The 21,503-nt window shown below is 37.4% G+C and overlaps 1 protein-coding gene across 4 annotated transcripts in view; it reads right to left on the bottom strand.

Annotated features, from left to right (window-relative positions):
- Nucleotides 1-244: 244 nt before the first annotated feature.
- RMDN2 (regulator of microtubule dynamics 2) overlaps nt 245-21,503 on the bottom strand; it is a 49,608-nt gene continuing 28,349 nt past the window's right edge. For all 4 annotated transcript variants that reach the window (XM_088161373.1, XM_014876562.2, XM_014876554.2 and 1 more), the window contains 5 exons: nt 21,311-21,388; nt 12,710-12,808; nt 10,916-10,969; nt 10,747-10,827; nt 245-971 (listed from right to left, as the gene is read on the bottom strand). In XM_088161373.1, the coding sequence (XP_088017499.1) occupies nt 918-971; nt 10,747-10,827; nt 10,916-10,969; nt 12,710-12,808; nt 21,311-21,388 (366 nt within the window). In that variant the 3' untranslated portion in view covers nt 245-917. The remainder of the gene's footprint in view (nt 972-10,746; nt 10,828-10,915; nt 10,970-12,709; nt 12,809-21,310; nt 21,389-21,503) is intronic.

Here is a 21,503-nt window from a genome sequence, read left to right on the forward strand (position 1 = left end):
TTTTATTGAAAACACTGCCGTCCAAGACACTCAGACAGAAGTAGTAGGTCTTAAGTAGTCTATTTTTATGTAGAGGTTATGTTATATAAATGATATAAAAGGTTAGTGATGGACACCTGCTGGACAAGTTTCTTCAAAGACTCTCTGATGAAACCACATTAGGCAACTCTTCAAAGACAGAGAGCCAGACTTCACAAACTTGATGGAGGTCCTGATACAAATCCATTAAACATCACAGCTGTAATAGATTAATCTAAACCACTTTATTTATTTGGTCTGATCTTTAATATTGTACTTGATGTTACAAATAAATTATAATATTTAATTTATAAAATTTTCACATTTCTTTGTAAAACCAACAATAGGTTTAAAGTAAAAAGAGCTTTGTTGCGGCAACAGCTTTGTTTAACTCCAACAAGACTGTAATTTTTTTACGAGTAGAGAAATGTGTAAACATAAATATTCATGTTTTTCTTCTGTACACATCTGTGTAAATTAGTTGATATAAATATAATTTACTATAGAAACACTTTCTTGTTTGTTTATGCTACACACAGTTCTATGCTGGCATCATGTATTAGTTGATTAATCTTTCAAAGAGTGAGATTTATTCCTTTTGCATTCTAACCCTCAGTATGTCCATTGCCAGCAGTGGACTTCATGTTCAGAGAATCAGACTCACAGTGTCAGAAATCTAAAATTAAACTTCAGTACAAGATTATAAATAATCAAAAATTAATGTATTATTTTAATATCATAATCACCAGACACTTAAAGGCCATGATCCAAGCCAACCAAAATCAATGACTGTTTTTCCATTGACTTAGCTGAAATTCACCCGCAGTTTCCAGTCACTGTAGATTCTCATTTTAGTTTTGCAATTTTATTACAGCATGAAGAGTTAAAAGTACGTAGTATCAGAGCTTCAGTGTAAGAAGTAAAGCCTCTAAGTCTTTCTGGGCCTCTTTATCCTGAAAGAAACAGACAAACATGCATCAACTTAGAGAGGCTAAATCCCTTCATTTGCCTAATACGTGCCTATCCACGTTTCTTTACTAACGACAGACATAACATACAACTGCAACAGCCACAAAATGTAAAGACTGCATAGTAAGTTAATTTATCAGTGAATACAAAAATAAAGTTTGAAGTGAAAACAAGAGCCAGATGGTGGCCTTCCCTTTACAGCTCTGTTGAAGCACTTAAAATGTTAGCCCACAAATAGGCTCCTCAGCAGACCAGTAAGCCCTTCAGCTTGGGATATAACTTTTATTGGTGTACTTTGCAAAAAGTATTGCCTTGCCTTATACCTGACGTAACCTTGCATCCTGACCACATGCATTTTCTCCATAGATGTTCTGTGATGTTTGCTAATGATTTAGTATGCAACTAAGAAGAAAACATTGGGAAATGTAATTAATGACATAGGTTAGATTGTGGTTTCAGTGCATACAGCCATACCCTGTGATAGCCACCATGGGCTGACTGCAACCTCAGTATCTTCCAGACTGGGCTCTGCCAATGCTACTGGGCTCACGGCAGCGGGGCCAATGTGGGAGCAAGAGGCAAGTGACCTGCTGTGCTCAGAGCCAACACTACATTGTACTCCTAAGGCAGCAGAAAAGGCTCCTTTTAGGCCAATGTTTTAAGTGCACAGTTTACATAGGGCTTTAAACTTAAGCCAGGCCTAAGACTGTCTCACAGGTACCTAGTGACATATGCTTTGGCTATTCCATGTATAATCTGCTTGGGAAGGGGCACATGTCTATAAGCAAGTAACCATGGTACGGAATTTCCATTCTACTTATTTTTAAATGTCCCCTGGATATAACCTGCTTCCCTCAGCTGCTGCTTCAAAGCTTTTAGCTTGCAAAACGTTCCCTGGTTTAAAACCACATTTCTAAAATGCCAGCACCTCATGCCTGCTGGCTCGTAAGGGTCCAAACACCCAACACACGCACCCTTGGATATTTAACAGTGCAAGTGAAAAATGCCTGCACGTTACAGATTTTGTGTAAGTATTTCTAATGACAGGGACCAGTAATGACAATGCCACAGGATATTCTGAAAGAAAATACTGTAGACAGTCAGTAATCACTAAATTTCAGGATCACTTCATTACCCAATCAATCAAAGAGCTGGAACAAAATACAGAACATTTTAGAATATATGTTATGGGTGAAGAAATTCCTGCTTCTCTTTATTTTGGTTAGTTGTCTATAATGTCATGGAGAAACAGAGAAGAATATTGAGATGATAGAAACCATATGCCAGACATGTCAAACTACATCATATTATTGGTCTGGATTAAGGCATTAATACATTAGCTGGACACTTCTCTTAGAGTTACTGCCTTACTCCTACTGGCAACAATAGGCTAAACTATCTGCCTAATCATTTATCAGAGGCCTTAAAAGGCACACACTGCAAAGCCAGTAAGCTTTTGCCAAAATACTCCAACAGAAGGAAATGTCATACGGCATTGAGCACCCCTTAAACTCCACGTCAATACAGGCTGTCTGGGGCACCACACTGCTGCTTTCAACAAAAACTGAAAAACTCAAATTTTCCCCTTAATTCAGGGAAAATACACTCTTTTCTGTACTGACTGTGGTCAACTTGTGAAAATGATTCTAAACACCATTAAATAAAAAAAGTAAAAAGCCAGATATTGTCCTATGCTAATAAGAAATGGAAAAGTTTAATTGTATCTGGTTGTACTCTCATGACACTTTTCTAAGATGAAAATTATAAAGGTGCAGGTTTTGTCATATCTGAATAGTACTCAGCATTTCATGAGTTGATGGGATTCTCTACTCATTTTTCAGGATACAGCATTTTAAAAATATATCTCCAAACAACTTGGATAATTGTCTCTTTAGAAGTAAAGGATTATACTGGGCAATGAGCTTTACAAGTTGCAAAGGTCCAGAAAACATTGGGCAATCTTCCCTGAATCTTCCTCTGGGCTTAAGAAAAAGAACGGAACAAACCCATGATTGTTCTAAGAACTGTCTGGAGAAGAAACTGCAAACGTGCAAAGCGTTCTACCTCTGGTTTGCCAGTTCTAAACCGGACTCCATCAGTTAAAGCAGGAATTATTGTTGCAAAGTGCTTAACGGGTTGCATTAATTGAGCCAGCAGCTTCCAGTCAATAAGAACTCGTATTGCAAAAGCATTGAAAAAAATCAGTAATGGCATTAAAAACAAAGCTGAGAATGGTCAGTGAAGGGAACTATTATGTCACCTTTGGAGAGAGTCCTTCCAGACCAAGAGATGTGTCATGCTAAAAGGAGAGAGAAGTCACAACTCTGTTCAGTGTCCTAGTTTCTGGTTTTAAGGAACAAAACTTCAGTATTGCCCAAAGCTTGACTGCTAATGGAAAGAAAAACCCATAAATCCTGTCTTGGGCCAATTCTCTTCTTTGTGGATTTCTGGGTCTGTGGCTTTCTGAAAATGAACAATATGGTCAGCTTTTTTCTTTTTTATTTTTCTTCCAGACAGCAGGCTCTCTCTTTAGAGTGTGGCAAGCAGAAGAAGTGCAAGTTGCAGGAGGAATGCAGTATACTTGCGTCAGTCCCATTTGTTCACCCTGAGGCTTAGTTCAGCACTGACTGAATACACAGCCATTTTCAACCTTGTCTTTCTACTGTCAAGGCTTACATTTATTAAACACTCCTTATATCATTTTCAGAGTTGAATATGAGTTCAAAATGTTCTGCAAACTGCTACACAAAAGGTATTCAAATTACAGGGTCAGGGACTGTATTTTGCCTTATTCCTATTTTGTTGCTTTACTTTATGTTTCATCATTCATAGGGGATATGCACAGGAAAAAAAGGCCTGGGAGGCCAGGGACTGAACAAGGGGAGAGAGGGAGTTGAAAACAAGAGCAAGACGGAAGAGAGAGCTGGTGGGAAAAAGGGAATGTTGGCTTAACTCGAAGTAGTCCACATTTTGACAGTTCATCTTTGCTGAAAAAGATTTACTGATACATATACATGGAGAATTACACATACAAATGTGCATATAAAAATTAAATGGTAATTAAAACCAAGACAGAAAGATAATGATTTTACCATCCTCTGCTAATCATTTCCTTATGTGCTAACACACTCAACCAAGGCAGTGCACATGTGTGCACTTGTCGACAAAGTCCCAAATGTCAACAGAGAACGATACACCCCTATGACCACGACAAAAATGGTCACACCAGCCAAAGAAAACATAATTGTGTGCAACCACTGCCAAATCCCAAGCTGACATGCATCCTGTAGGGTTTCACTGAAGTCAGCGGGGCAGCATGGTATATTAAATGAGCTGGGCTGCAAGGGTGGTCCAAAGCTGTACTCTGATATGCAGTAACAGCAATGAGGTGCTGAGAGACACTCCTGCTTTTGGGTACAGCTGTATCATTCCCTCACAGCTCCAGGAGAAATCCTGGACTGTAGCAGAAGAGACTCTCAAACATGCACAAGGGCTGTTAGAGAGCAATAGCTCTTGTGGACAGTATAAATCATACAAAGCTAAATGCTATCCTATCCATTCTTGGTTTCCAGACAGACTCTCAGAGAGGGTATGACTGTGCTGTGCACTGACAATTGCATAAATACCATTAGTTTTCTCCTTTGATATTGCAATACACCAATGCAATCATCCACACGCCACCTTCTACATGACTGCTGTACGTCACAAGCTAGGGCATTCTATATTCTTTCATATTATCACTATCTTCTCTGGGGATTAACCATAACTTCCCCAGGAAGGGGATCAAGGCAAGCACAGCTTTAAAATATGCAGCTATCAATAATTACAGATTAATTACAAAAAAATACCCTTTTGCACCCAGAAGAATATTAATAAACAGTTCAGCTTGTTCAAGGACTACTGTTGAAAAATTATGGAACAGCAGAATACAATTCAGAATAGTTAGTAGTCATGTAAAATTTTAACTGGCTAGTTCTCTTCTGACTTGAAAGACCGAATTTCACTTATGATCTGGTTTTCTTTTACTATGGTATACAATGTGGAGCCTTTGGTGTTCAAGACATTCTCCTCTTTCTGTCCAGCTGCTGCCTCTCCCACGATGGGACCTACAGTTTTTCTTTCTGCAGTCATTGCTGAAACAGTCTGACCAAAATCACACCCAGATACAGCCCCCTCAGAAAGGTGCCTGTCAAGGCTTTCCTTCACTCTGTATATTGCCTCAAAGACAATATATTTCAAAATCCCAGAAGTTTGACTTGGCCCAGCTTCTCTACAAACATTCAAAATGGGTTTTTGCCAATCTATTTTGTAATCCTGGAGTGTACCACCACCTTTGTGAATACTTCTTCCACTCTGCCCCTGCATAATCAGAATACCAGTGGAGGAGACACACTCCATACTTCTGGGAGCATACTTCAGAGCTGTCTTGCTGGACGAAGAACTATGCTAAAACTGTGTTAGCTTTGGTAGGATGTTGAAACGAATACTGTGTGATAGTCAGTTTAATCATAAATATAATAAGCTTGGTATTTACCAGGAGAAATTTCATCCTTATGTATGAAACTGTGACACCACAAAAAATACCTTCATCACTTTTCGGAATCATTTTCAGAGGGAGAGAAGAAATAAGTACACAAAGCAAACAAACCTTTTTCCAAGAACTTAAAAAACATGCAGATAGAAAACTGATCTGATCACTAAGAGAAAAATAGACTATTCTTTGAAGTATAAAAGAATGTAAAATATGGGCAGTCTCAAATTATTTTAGCAACTCTTTAACAAATGTCCCATTTAGTTTGAAATTTGATCTCTTTATAATGAGTTCTTAAAAACTGTATTCCTTGAGCTTGAAGCAGTCACATTCATTGTATACAAAACCACTACTTAAGGAATAGAATTTTTAAGCACACTCAAAAAATATTTTAGCTTTAGGTGGTAGCTATTAGGAAATTCTTGTTCAACTCCACAAACAGTACTAGCAGGAAAACAATAGCTTAGAATTCAAAATAAACACAAACCTGAACACTTCCATTATTTTTCTATTGAAACACCATTGACTTTTGCTGGCCATTTGGAGGACAAATGTGCAAAAAATCTAAAGCAACAAATACTCTCTGGAAAGACATTTTGTATTGAGCTGAAGATGTGAAAAGAAAATATTCTGGTTGATGAGAAAACAAAACCACTTATAAGGTTAGCCTAAATTACTCAGTTTCAACTGGTAGTTTTTTTCAAAAAAAAGGTCATAATTTGCAACCTTCACTTTAAAAGCAAGAATAAATTAGTTTTTTCTCCTCAAAATCTTACTGAGAAGGATCACAATAGCAGCTTCTATTAAGATCTGTTGGAAATATCACAACGTCTGCTCATATAACCAATCCATGGTGGCTGGAGCAGGTATTTCTCAGAAAATCTTGAAAATCCAGATACACAAATGGTCTGTTGAAACAGAACAGCTGATGGGTGCTGAAGTTTATACTCTGACCTCTCTTCCATCCCTCTGTAACTCCCACTTTTTTCCTTATAGACAATATTAAAAATGAAATTAATGGCCAGGGAGATCAATTACGGTGTTGTAAAAAAACAAGTGTAAGAAAATTGTATGAGCATGATTTCTCCCCAGCAGCTGCAGCTGCATTCTTGTGTAAACATTCAACCGTTGTTTCTGTCTATTATTACATTTCTCTCTTCCTTCACATGAGTTTCAGATGTCACTGAGGCTGAAGGCAGAGTCTTTAAGTCTCTGCTTCCTGCAATTCTTCACCTGTAAGAAGTGAATGCCATAATCATGAATTTCTGTGATATCTAAATCTCTCTTGCTTGTTAATTTCAACACTGAACTGCCACAATTTCTAATTACCGGGAAGGATGGAGTCCACAAAATCACCAATAATTTTGTAAAACACTTTCTTAGAAAAAACTCTTTTTTAGGAAAGTTTTTATCTACATTTTAAGTAAGACTTTCAGCAACTCAGTGCAAATAGAGTTCCTTTGCATTTTTCCAGCTTTCCTGTCTTCATCTCTTCCAAGACTACACTTTTTTGTAATACAACTGCTGCTTTTCAGATTAATTTTTTAAAAAAATGTAATAGAGACTAGAACCTTAAAATTTTAATCTCTTTCTCTACTAGGCAGTTAACTCCTTTGTGGTAAGCTTACTGGTCCTATAAGCACAGAGCTCATTGTCACGCTCATGCTCGTTTCCAGATACAAGAAGCAATAATTCTCTGACTATTAATACTTTATAATCCTACATTGAGACTTGAAATTTGATGAATTCCAGCCTTGAAAATTTCCGACAATCTTCACTGTAAACAAGAAATCAGGGTCTTCTTCCCCTTACAAGCAAAGGACCACATGTTTAACCACACACACACATACACAAATACACACATACCTGCTCTGTCTTTCTGTATGCAAGACACTCATTATTTCAAAATTATAATATTCATAATTATATTATTATTATATATAATTATAGATTATATTATTATATAATTATACTTTGGCCTTCAAATTTTAAAAAGTAATTTTGTTCCACCACAATAGTCTACCACATCTGGTTTCAACAGCCCTTCATGTAGTCACACTCAGCAAGGCTTTGAGCACACTACAAAGTAATGAGTCTCAGTAAGGGTAATGCAACATCCACTAGATGAACAGAGCAGCTGTTAAGCACTTACAATAACTCACAGCAGCCCTGAACATGGGGATCTCTTTTACTGAGGGGGCAAATGTTTCCCAGGACCCTGAGGTTATCCACCTGGGTAGCAACCAGAGAAAAACTGGACAATTTAATGTCCCATGCACCTCCAGCAGTGAAGTACCACTCGACACTATTTACGGCCAAGGAAGGACTGTATGATTCATTGGAGGTTTTTTGTTTAGAGAGGATAGAGAAAGGTCTTTAAAGTTGCACTGTAATATCAGCTTTGTTTTTCCAGATGTAATTTGAACCAAATCTCACATATTTCCTTTTAAAATAAAAAAAATGCATAGACAGATGTGCCAAACTATTTTTAAAAACTGTCCTATTTTTAAAAATCCTCCTGTAACTCTTAATTTACAGGACTTACTCAATCAGAACTTGTTTCTTTTTTTATAATTTCTATGTATCCTTTTTAAGATTCAGAATAGATTTGAAACAGGCCCATCTGATTTTTTTTCCTTTAACAACAATTAGGTATATTTGGAAGCCCCTCTACCCTTGAATTAAAACTAATTCTGTAAATGGTAAAACAGATGCACAGAAGGGATATTTGGATATGACATAACATTCAAGACAAAAATAATATCACTTAACTCGAAATGTTACACGAAATGAATCCTAGAAAAAGCGTCAAAGAAGTGTCTTGAGTTGCAGCAGCTGAGAATTTGACCTGAGGATTAGAATGAGCTATAGGCTACTTTACTGATGTCAAGCACCTCTGGTTCCCAGAAGTCACTGGAAACTGTGGATGCTCGGAAGCAATAAAAAGTAAACCATTGTCTATAATTATTTTTCTGCAGGATGATTTGTAACATGAAATACTATACGTTACCTCAATGTGGCACCTTTCCAGCAACATTTTCTCTCAGTCTGCTCCTGATTTTATGCCTTTATACAAATACATGTTTCTCATAGAAGCCAACATTTAAAAACAATAAAGGAATTCCCCTGCTTGAAGAAAGAGAAAACTCATACGAGAAACTATGATTACACTTGGGAATGACGGGTTTCACATGACTGTGACAAAATACCACACTGCTGACAATCTTGAGATCCTGAGCTGTGGCAAACGGAAAGAAATCCTCAGACTGCTGTTGACCTATGGTTTTTTTTCAGACCACAAACCCCATCTTCTACAGGGCTGCAGTCAATTCCGGCACTTTATTAGCATCTGTTTATTACTCTCTCCCCAATGCCTCTTCAGTCTTATTACAGTCTCTTCTCCCTCTTTAACTAATCTCACTAAATGTTATTCCTACATACAGCTCCAAGCCCTGAACCACTTCACTCCCAACACATTTTCCCAAAAATCAGTAACAGTCTTTCTGTAACACAATAACCAAAACAACATGTAATATTTGAATTCAGATGAGATTTGAGGTAACAGTCAGCAACAGCAGAGTTCATGTTCCAGATCTCCATTTCACAGTAATTTCTTTCAGCATGAACTCGTTTTTTTTTACCCTGTGCTGAGTGCTTGGTTGTTTTTCTTAAAATTGAATTACATACTACTGCCCTAATGTCATATTCTTCTGGACTCATTTTTTCTAAATTTAACTCAAAACACATCACAAATAAAGGAGACAAATCTGTGATATCTATAGAATTAGTCAAAACAGGAGAGGTCAAATAATCTTGTCCTCTTCAGATGGACAAAAGATTTTTGGGGTCCATTTGACGCTCACTCTTCTGTTCACAAATCAGTGTAATTCTTATTCTCATCATGACACTGCTTGCCAGAATATATACACCTATCCCTCAGACTGCTCTCACCTCAGGGCTCCTTCTCAGGTCTGCTGATACTTCAGAAATGTGATGGGATATTAAACAGATAACTTATAGCAGCCTTTCCCATGTTCTGTAATAGGCCAGCTGAAGGTATATTTTAATAGTAAGCAAAGAATAAAGAGAATTAAATAATTGTTCATGTCATATCAGTATCAATACATATTTAAAGAAACACTGAACTTAAGCAATGATTACTTAATTTATGATTGGTACATACTACAACTGGGGCCAAAATTAGGCCACCCAGGAGCAGCGGCTGGTGAGGCATGCAGGGGTCTTTCTTCCCAGCAGGAACACTTGACGTAAACACGTTAGTGCTCCACACACAGCATTTATTGTCAATCAAGTTACAGAGTTATTTAATGGTCTTTTTCCTTAACTTCAAAGAATTTAATGGGATGGGGCCAATTCCTCTCAGGAATCACCTCTCTCTCTCTCCATACCACATCTGCTGTGCTCAGAGGGGGTCCCTTAGGCTGAAAAAGCTCAGGTTTGAACTTGTCATGCTCTAGGATGGTAAGATGTTTCCAGTCATAGGTCAGTCATGGAACTTGCTTCTACATGAGATCAGACATAGCGAACCTTCTTGCCATGACTTGGTTTATATTTGAGAAATTAAACAAATTTAAATCTCTCAAATATTTGTAGAAATTTTGTGTCCACATACCAAAAATACTCTAATGGGCCTAAAATACTCTAATGGGCCTCAAGAGGAATCTAGCTATCTCTTAGAACAAATTATATGCCAGCAGATGTGACTTGAAGAACTGTGCCTCCTTAACTGCGCTATGGTTGAAGACAAAGCCAATCTTGAACACCCCATCTGCCTCTGGTGTAGTTAACATACTGCCCATGACAAGAACCACAAACCAGAAGCTTTCAGGAGCAGAGACAGAGACTCTGGACAAAAATCCAGAGTGCTTTCAACTGAGAAAAATGTAGGTCTGGGGCAAAATTTCAGCACAGCTAGAGTGACACACTCAACTGCTTATACTCAAGATGATCTAATGAAGTGGGTTGAATTACAAAGAGTACAATTCAATTTCTGATACAGACAAACCTCTGACGGTTGCCCAAACAAAGATTTTTTTCAAGCTGTTGATACAGACAACTGTAATGAGCTAACCTAGAGTGGAGGAAAATGGAATGTTCTGTGTTCAGAAGAAAAACTGAAACATTATGTTGTTACCGGCAGTGCAGTAATGGATGCCAAAGACAAGAGAGCAGTCACAAGGGAACAAGTTATCACTCTCAATACCCACCTCATTAGTAACTGAGAGAATTGACAGTGCAGAATCACAGTACTTCAGTGCATTGTTTTTCTGGCCAAGATCTTTATAGCACTGAGAAGAAAAAACATTTTGTTTCCAATCAGACCACTGTAAGAACACCAGAGTCTACAAATCATTATTTTTAAAAGAACTTGGTTACCTTTGCCAAATACACATAATTGCATTTGGAATATCCTGGATGCATTTCTTCTGCCTAAATAATAAAAAACAGGAAAGAAAATAGACATAAAGCTTGCGCGATGAGATTTATGTGGTCTGCATAACAGCTTTAGTAACACACTACATTTCCTCAAATATAAGCTGGAATCATCCCTACTCTGTGTAATGCAATCTGTTTAGTAGCACTTCAAAAAAAAAGCAAGAAAACAAGAAAATATAAAACTCAAACTCTAAACCAGGCATGAGATGCTGACAGTGAACACACGAAAATGTTCTGTACTGCTTGCTCTCCTCTCTCCTTAAGTGCTCTATAAAGATCTGTACAAGATCTATTGGATTCATTCACTTATAGGGTAGGTTTAAAGATACCACTGTCTCTAGATTATTAATATTTATTTCTTCATCGAAGAAATAAGAAAGCAATCAACCATTCACACTTAGTGTAATGAGTAAAGAACTGTTTATCAATTTTTACAATTATTTCTCTTCCACAGACTCTTATGTTCTAGCTCTGGATTCACCTTTCTTTTCAAATATTCGTTTTCTGAAAAGTTCAGGTAATTAAAAAAGTTCAATACTGTCTTTAAAAAAAAAAAAAAAATCAAGGATATAGAAGCCTTCAAGACGAATAAAACGCTTACTAATTATCTACTAATGAAGAAGCATCTTTTAATCAAAAAACAGCTTTTGGGAGGGAAAAATTACATCAGTGAAATTTACAGTAGCTGTAATCCTTCGACCAAAACAATGCTGCTTTCACCACAATTGTGTAGAATCAAACAACTGAAAAAGAAACCCAAACAGTTGTCTTTTAGACAGTAATTTGATTTTAGTTGCTGAAGATGACTTAAAACCACAGTCACTCTGCAGCCAACCACAAAATGCCCTGAAGCTAAAGTGAATGTTTCAAATTATTTCTACCATTTTTGGAATTTGGCCTTCAAGATAAAATCTCCTAAACTGAGAAGATGGTAATGTATTGTACTGTCCAAAATTCAGGAAATCATTCAATCTTTAAATAGACTAAGAACACACAAAAGAAGCACTTTTGATAGTTAGGAAAATATGCCTGTCCAATTTCTTTGAAAAACTTTCTGAAAGTAATTGTAATGATAGAAGTTTATGCTCTGAATCCAGTCATGTGAAAAACTTGTACACTTTTGAGCTCCAGAAGCAGAAATGATTCAAATGGAAAGCACTAAAAGATAGATTTATTCTATTCAAGTGGTGTTTTCTTGTAACAGTGTTCAAATAGAATGCCCAGGAACATGGACCTATATGAACAGAGCTTTCTTCTCCACTGTAAAAGCCATTTCATCTCCACAAATAAGAAAGGCTTCTACTGAAATTCAATGGAAAAAAGTTTCAGATCAGAAAAAAGAGAAGCATCACAATGTCAAAGTCTTCCTTGCCTATGTCAACCCTCTTGCAGAAACAGGCAAATCAGCAATTATCACTATCACTACGGTTCATTTGTTTCAGCAGCATATGTAACTAATCTATATCCATATCACATTCAATTCAATAACTATTAACGATGGCAATTAATTGGAGAATTTCCTGAAACTAAAAAAAACAAAGGTGCTAACCATTCATGTTCAAACTAACTTTAAAACTGAAAAGAAAAAAATACGTTATTAGAAAGCTCCGTGGTGTTTAGAAGAGCCCTGAATTTATAGCTACTGAACATAGTCTGTTGAACAGACATCTTAACAATATTCACATACAACAGCTGGTAAAGAGCAACACAGGAAAACCCTTGGCTAGGCCTTACCTTAAGGAAATTCTGCAATGCTTCTTCTACTGTTGAAGTTGGTGGAGTCCCAAAGAGAGCAGCAGCTACTTTCTTTTCAATCCAAGACAACTGAGCTACCTAGAATTAAAAAAAAAAAAAATTAAAAAACCCAATTTCTTTACAGTTGCTTCTCAGTTTTGCAGTAAATACTGTCTTTTGTACTGTACTACCTACATAACGTATTTTGGAAAAGTACCTGTAAAGGAATGCTTTATAGTTTAAATTTGGCCAGCTCAAAGCAGTCTTTTAGATTTTAGACTTGGATATGACCAAACACCAGCATTCTCAATGTATGATTACTCCCGTGTTCAAAGCTTAAAGTACATTTTAGGTTTCGTAGCACTTTGCCTTTTAAAAATATCTAAGGCTAGAAATAGAGTTTGAAACTTGTTGAGGTTTTCATGAGACAGACAGCTTTGCATGATAATCTGTGCACTGACTACTTTCCTTCATTATGAAAAGCTGTTGCTGCAGTAAAAATGTGAGTGTTTTTGGAGCTTGTATAACAAGTTCATTTATTACACAGAAGATGGTGACAACCACTGTTAAGAAATAGGCTTCATTTTTAGGCTCTTCCAGTCTGACAAATAACACTTGCCAATGACCTCATTCCAGGAAGATGAGTTGCTATAAAAGGACTTAAGGGAACTGTCATATTGCCACAAAATGCACATGATTTCTTCCCTTACAAACACTGACACCTGACAGAAACTGGCTACTGCCATAAGGTATTTGGCTCCATCACCCAACCCTCATATCTCTAGCAAAGGATGGAGTTGCTAACAAATGCAATGTGAAAGAACAGCCTGTTTAAGTGGAGGAGTGTTTCTTTGGACACTTCTACCACATCTGTAAAGAAAAGTCAGGACGTTTTTCCTTCACATCACTATTTGAACCACAGCACTGAGGCTCCTGTCACAGAGCAGATGAGTCAAAGAATGGTAAAATACAAGGTTCTGTATTTTCTGGCCTGATCTGTGCAGAGGCAACACAGACAAGAGGCACACACAGGCAAAGAACAAGAGTCTCTCATCAGAGCCTTGGAGATGAAATATGAATCATATAGTGACATCTGTTTTTCAGAAGGAGCTTCAATTCAAGAGTTCAGCCTTGAAGTCAAGTCTCTCCTACTGCTACAAAACTTAAAATGGTTTTGCCTGGTTTTAGATTATTCCTGCCTCATTCCCTGGCTTGTCAATAACTACAGGACTGTTGTTTATTCCCCCTACCAGCTCCACCTATATCCAGCAATTATCCAGTAGATGTCAGTTAATAACTGTAAAATATAAGAACCCACTCTCTCATAACTATCCACAGCTACCACCCAGAATACTTCTCCTTTGAATAGACATCAAGTTATATCTACTACTTGTTGCAAACTGCCCTAAAAATACCATTGCAAGTATGAAAAGTACAGGCCAGCATGCAACAGGAAAATGCACAGGATCATGTTTTCTTATCTGGCCCCAATGTCTCTAGCTACATAAGAGCAGCATTGCTTGGAGACAGAAGGCATCCTGGTCAAGTCTTGCTAGCTGCTCAGGAGGGTCCCAATGCCTTATTTGTTACATGTTGTCAATAAGTGTCTCACACAAAAGCACTAAAAATTATAACCCAGAGAGAAACAACATTACAAAAATAAAGCTTATTTTTATCATTCTTTTTCACATATCTTGCTCTTGAAGCTTCCTCTAAGAACATAAGATGTTTTTTACAAAACCTCTCCAGCAATCATGAAGTTCTTACTCGCTGAAGCAACAAGATGTTGCTGCCCCTGCAGTGCGTTCCCACTGTGCTATGAACTGCAGCACGCTGCTTAAAACTTCTAATTGTAGGTATGGATATAATTTCCTTCCCATTTCATTTCTCTCACTGTTGTATAGTTTCTGAGACATATTCTGCAAGAGTTATTAAAAGAATTTTTGCCAAAGTGCTGTTTTCTTCATGTCAATCTACTGTTGCCTTGCTCTCTCTTCTTTTGGAAGAGGAAGGGGGTTTCTGTATTTCTAGGTCACATCAGGAGGGAGGAAGAGAGAGGATAAAAATAAAGGGAATGTATTACACTGGAAGAGCACACAACACCCCGGAGATACACACTGTACAGATACAATTACCACAGTCTTGTCTGCTGTTATGCAAGAGTGAGGAAACAAAATTGCAGTTTTTCCATGAGGAGTTATAATTAACCATTGAAAACACAAATATTTCCTGGCAGTTACTTTATTTTCTTAAGAGATTTAATCAGAACTGATTTACTGAGGTTTTAGTCTTTATTTTGTCTGGCTTGGGTGCTGCTTTGCACTACTCAAACTTTTATAAAAACATATGCAGTCGGCCATTTTTATGACACAAATCCCATCAAGCTAAAACAATGTTTAAAAGTGAAATGCATGTAAGCACATTTTGTGTGAAATGCATGTAAGCACATGGACATTTCACACAAAACCACCCACACTGAAAGGAGGTTGTAGTGAGGTGGGGGTCAGCCTCTTCTCCCAGGTAACCAGTGATGGACCAGACGAAATAGCACCAAGGGGAGGTTTGGATTGGATCTTAGGAAAATTTCCTTTACTGAAAGGGCGGTTGAACATTGGAATAAGGCTGCCCAAGGAAGTGACATAATCACCTCCCTAGAAGTGCTCAAAAACATGTGGGTGTGGCACCTGGGGATATGGGTTAGTGCTGTGTTAACCTTAATGATTCCATGGCAATAGTGAGGTTTTTTTAATGTGCACTCTTATCCAGTGTTATACTTTGTGACTATTCCAGAGGCAATCTGAGAATTCTGTGACGTTTCAGCAACCAGACTTACATGCCACTGGCTTGATGAATTTGCCACAGTAACCCTAGCCCTCCATATATGAAGTACCTAGTTCACACAAGTTGTCAGGTTCCCTTCATCGTCAGTACAGAGAAGCATTAGGCAATTCCTCTTCACCTACATTAGCCTGGGATGAACACTCCTATCTTTCTTTACTTTCTTTCCTTCAACTACAAAAGGAGCACAGACCCTCGGGATAGCTAAAGGCAGCTGAGGTGAATCCCATCACAACAGCTTAACTGTGCCTGAGTCTGTCTGCACCCCTCTACGACTGAAGTGGGACAAATGGAAATGACCTGTTAAATGCAATACACAAAATTGCGTCCCAGAGCAATAATGATGAACAGGAAATTAGACCTTTCCCCTAAACGCATATAAGCAAAGTCTTTAATTTGAAATAACTTTGAGTAACTCTTACACCATGTTCAATGGAATGGAAACATTGTGTCTACTATACCAAGTTATTAATCACTCTGTCTATGAGCAAGCACAGGGAAACAAACGCCTGGCATAACATGCTCTAGTGTAGTGCAGAATTGACTGCTACAGTCAAGGTTACTCTGATAGTGCAAAGTGCATCAAAATCAAGTATAGAGTATAACTGCCACCAACAACAGCAGAACCATGATTTCACTTAGTGAGTATTCCAAGAGTGACAGAGCGCAGAAGGTAACAAAGCAAACAGCTACTTTTGCAAGTAATAGCTACAATAACAACAACAAAATTAAGGAATGAAGATTGGTTTTGCCCTACCGATGATTTCCAAATGTTAAGTGAGTTTTGGTTTTTTAGATCTCCTAAACTCTCATGTCAATCCTGCCAGAAGCCTGAAAATTCAGAGAAGCACTGCAAGGAACACTGCGTTTCCACAGAATATCATGTTTTAATGTACTGGGTCACTCAAGGAACATCACTCCCCAGCTGCCATACACAAGGAGAGCTAGTCCCACCCACTCAAGAGCAACAAACAAAGGCCTGAGGAGTCATGAGCCAACTCCTGATCTCCCTTGGAGCTGAAGGGCAGTGGGTCATCCTGACAGCCTGGCCTTTGCCAAGGAGAGGAGACCACTCTACAGTATCCCAAAGCAAATAGAGATGCTTGTCTCAACCAACCTCTTCTACAGATCTGTCAACAAGCTGTCATCCATTTATTCTACCAAAATCTCTATTATATCCAGAGATGGACGAAAGGCATTCCCAGAGTTAAACTGCAGCTGAACTTTAAGTTCATACTCGGCACTCTTCCATCAGGCCTCTTGTATCTCGGAGGGCAGAGGCAAAAAATGTGTTTCTCCCCTAAATACTGGGAAAATGAATTTCAAAATATCTCTTACTCTTCCTTAGCCTAGGATCAGCAAAAATCATATATACATATATATATATATATATATATATGTATATACTGAAACACAGGCTGGATTTTTGTCTTCTGTTTGTTTTTTATGAGAAGCAAACAAACCCTGTCCACTGACAGCTCCTTTCAAATTCCAGGATGTTGGTACGAAGGAAACTAACCTGCCTGAATTGAAAAACCATCCAGGGTTGACTTTCAGCCCTAAAGGACATCTTCTTCCAATGCTTCTTTGCTAATAGCTCACTGAAGAGACATATCACACAACTGTCTTCCATAAAGGTAAATCACACAATCAATACAGCTTCAGTAAAATACTAGTGGCACCTAATTAAATATCCCCAGAGAGTTTCTTTTTCTTTTTCATTACAATGTATTAATGTAAAATTGTATTAAATCATTTTGCAATGTTTTGACTTCTGGAAGAGATTAAGTAACTGGACACCAATTTTGAAATACTGGCTTCCAACAAAAATATTCTCTTTCTTGGCAGCTGAGGAACCCAGACAATCTGCACAGGCATTTAAGTATTTATTCAGCTTGAATTGGGCTTTTCATTTTCCAGGCAGGGAAGCCCACTTAGCAAGCACTCTAAGGAACTGGATCAATTTGTCCCCTGATGCAACCCAAACAGATACTGAGATACACCAGAGACAAATCCAAAATGTGGCATGTAACCTGCAGAAAGAAAATCCCAGGAGATCTAATTTTTAACATACTACTAGCATTTACCAAGAACTCTGATCCAGTTTTACAAGTACATGCTAGCTGTTCTGTGCCTGTCCTGTAATGGCGAGTAGACATAAGTCTTAACTAGATAGTTCTACAAGCTATTTGAAACATTAAAACACTTAACCCTCCCCAACATACAAGTATAAAGAATTATCAAACAATTGTGCCCAAAACTTTAAGAAAATAATTCTTATATACCATGCACCATAGATCCATTCACTTCTTGTATACACAGCAGGTCTCACAGGCCCATCATGACATCTATGAAATAATTGGTGAAAATCTTGCCTACCTGATTGTGATACCAGAAGAAATTTTACAACAGAGCAGATATGATTATATTATCCTCCTCTTTTGTACATCTCCGTTGACTTTATAATGGTAAGAGAAATAAGAAACAGCAAAAACTGATTTTTAGGCAAGGTGGAGCACAACTGTCACTGGCTCAAACCCCAGCTGCTGTGAGACAGTGAAAACCCAGCTCATCCTTTCTGCTGGAAGGTGCTATGACACTTTGCAGCAGCTTCATTTCTGGCCCAGCAAAAATAACTGCTGAGTAAGAAACTTGGCAGTGCTGTACCACTTCCTTGCAAAGGACTGTGCTACACTGATGAAGGTGAGAAATGGCAGTCAGGCCAAATTCTGTCACAACTCTATAAATTAAATAGCTTTTACTAGTACAGCATATAGTCTCTGCATATAGACTTCAGTCTTCAATAAATCTTCTGCATTTGCCTCCACTGGTTTAGGGGTGACAGGCTCGACCGTTAGACTTGATGGTCTTGAAGGTCTCTTCCAACTTCGTTGATTCTGACTCTTTAATTTTTACCCCAAAGTCTTTTCAATGGATTTTCATTTGTAAAAATTAATCATAACCAAGTTGCACTTGAAGCATCCCCATTTACATTATATTATGAAATTCCTATTTTTTCAGTTTGCCATCCATAAAACCCTATTCTAGACAATAGTAATAAGATCCCCTGACATTAAATCAGGAGTGAATGGGAAATATCTGACTATACTAGGAAGACTTCAGTACATCAGGTTTCTCAAAACTGTTATCAAAGCCTATAAAATATCAAAGACTTGTTATCTTTTTTAAGTATAGTGCTTCAGTAAAAGAACATGTGACCAAAATTGAACAAAAATAGCTTTTAAGCAATACCTATGAAAGAACAGATATTGTGGTCAATCCTAGATCCCCAAAGTCAGCTAGGCTAAATGTAAAAACTAACCTTCTTGCCTGAATCATCCCTTTTTCTTCTTTAATTTTCTCACACTGGACAACACAGCCTCCCCAGCCTCAACAACAGTGAGACTGAACATTAAAAACAGAGTATCTAACAGGAGCATTATTACTCCATCTGCAGGTACTGGTACAGATGAGTGACAAAGGAATTTTTCAACACTCCATCATAATTTCTACCCTGACAAAGTATTTGGAACTAATGTCACAGCTAACAGTCTTCTTTTGGGATAATTACCACAGCATGAAACTTCACAGTCTGCAGAACAGGAGCAAGGAATTTGGCATATCTTCCACAAGCTCCTGTGACTACCTACAGCACATGTATGGCCAAAACCTGTGTTAGTGGATCAGCACAGAAAGCAACTCACTCTGCTAATACTAGTCAGGATATTACCAATCTCACTGGGCTAGGGTTAAAAACTAGTAATGCCTCAAAACTAATGTTTCCAAATGACCTCATCCTGCTACTGGAAGTGTGCAAAGACAGTAAGTTTTTAAGAGCTAACAGCCCTAGAAGTTGAACAAGATGTTATTCAGTCCTATACTTGCATTTATTTAGAGTACAAAAATATATTTATGTGTTTCAGGTTACTATTTTGTCATGGCAGTCACAGAAGGCAAGAATTAAAAAAAACAAAAACAAAAACAAAAACAAAAAAAAAAAAAAAAAAAAAAAAAACCAAACCAAAAACCCAAACCAGAAATCTGAAATAAATCCTTACATATTTCAGTGGCTACATCTGTTTAGGTAGATTGTTTCACTTAAATAAATGCAGGTCAGGTCATGACCTAAAGCAAATGCTAATCTGTGGTTTCAATGTTTAGTAAGGAAGCCTTGCATAGATGTTGCAAGTGTGAGTGTGGGATATGAATTTGTACCGATACAGTAAAACAAACCACATGTATTACTCAGTCAGGAAGTGGTGATTATCACGAAAATGAAACAAGAGTAAAAAAAAAAAAGTGCAATAAGAACAAAGTGAGGTATACTGAGATTGTGTGTTTCCAAAAAGCAGCAGCTCACATAAGAAATAAGCCATGAAAAACATCTGGGAGTATTTGGCATAAATGGAAGCTGCAGTTAGCTGTTGGTTACAGTACAGTATAAGAGTGCATAAGGAATCATTGGTGAGAGAGATGCTTCTCAGAGGCAGGACAGCAGGCATACTATAGGACCATCTTCAGCAACTTATTTTTGCATAGTTAATGCTGATATTCAAGAGTAAACTGTGACAAAAAGCAAAAAGCCAAGTTCGTTGAAAAAGCTGGTGTCATTCCTTATTCAAATCAGAGAAAAACCACGGTTGCTAAAAGCTCTTTGAAAGTTAAATGCATGATCTCAAAAACTGCTGAAAGATTACTTTGCAGTAAGTCTTGTTGCAGATAAAGACAAAGCCTGCAATGCATCACAGCAAATCCTTCTTTCCAGTTTGCAGGCACTTTGTAGTGACTTGCATTGGAAGTATCCGAAAGAAAAAAGTTTGGCTGGAATTCACTGTGCATTAGCAGTCATTGCTCTGAGAAGACTCACAGTGATCTTTTACAGCATAGACAAAGCAAGAATGTTTTCTTCCAACAGAAGTTTCCTCAAAGCACTAGAGATGAACCAGTACAGACAGCCAGCTGAGCCCTCAAAGATGTGGATTACCAAAAAAGACAACTCTCTTATTAAAGCACGAGCATACTTTTTCTAAAAATATTATCAACAGTTCATCTTGTAATACAACTGTTTTATTCTTCATATATGAGTATTTATCACTACAGAATGTACTATAACCTAATATAATCTTTATAAAATATAAATAAAAATATATAATAAAACAATCTTTAAAAGCATCTGTTGTACTGGTACAACACAAATTGCATCTCTTGCAAAACTCATTGGTGAATTACAGATTTTTATACATGAATATTTTGGGACATTCCCTTGGAATTTACCAAGCCAGTATGGTAGCCTTGCTGCCACAGATATAATCCTGCATTATGTAAGTGCTTTTAACTTAAGTTATGGATGGGAAATAAAGTTACCACATGGCTATGTAACCAGCCCAGGTTCACACAGAAAGTTTGTGGCAGAATAAAGAAGTGAACTCAAGTGCTCATCCTTCCTCCCTTCCAAATATCAGTTACTTTTCATTCATTCATTCATTCATTCATTCATTCATTCATTCATTCATTCATTCATTCATATAAAAAACTTGAAGACAACAACAAGGGTCATACAAGCACAGCTTATCTAATTACATTGCAGGAATGGTCAGCTGTGAGCATTATGCATCTGGTAGTGAACTCAAGAAGCGTAAATGTCTGCTTCACTTAGCTCATATATCTACTTAAATAAACACCTACTTTGTCTTAAGTCCCACTATTTATTATCATTGTTTAGTATATTCAATTCATATGTTAGATAAATAAAACACAACTTACTGAATAGCACCATCTTCCATTTAGGTAATATAAAAGGGGATCTTGAGGCTTAAGTTCAATTGCCTTGTCTAGGTGCTCCTATTGGAAAGAAAATTAGTATCACTTTAGATGTTTGTTTGGCAAATGTGTTTATATTGTAAGTAGTTTGATGCAAGTAAGAAACAAATTCAGAAATTCTCTTTTGCTGCAATTG

This window comes from Sturnus vulgaris, chromosome 3 (genome assembly GCF_052056855.1).
Source record: "Sturnus vulgaris isolate bStuVul1 chromosome 3, bStuVul1.hap1, whole genome shotgun sequence".
Taxonomy (NCBI): Eukaryota; Metazoa; Chordata; class Aves; order Passeriformes; family Sturnidae; genus Sturnus; species Sturnus vulgaris.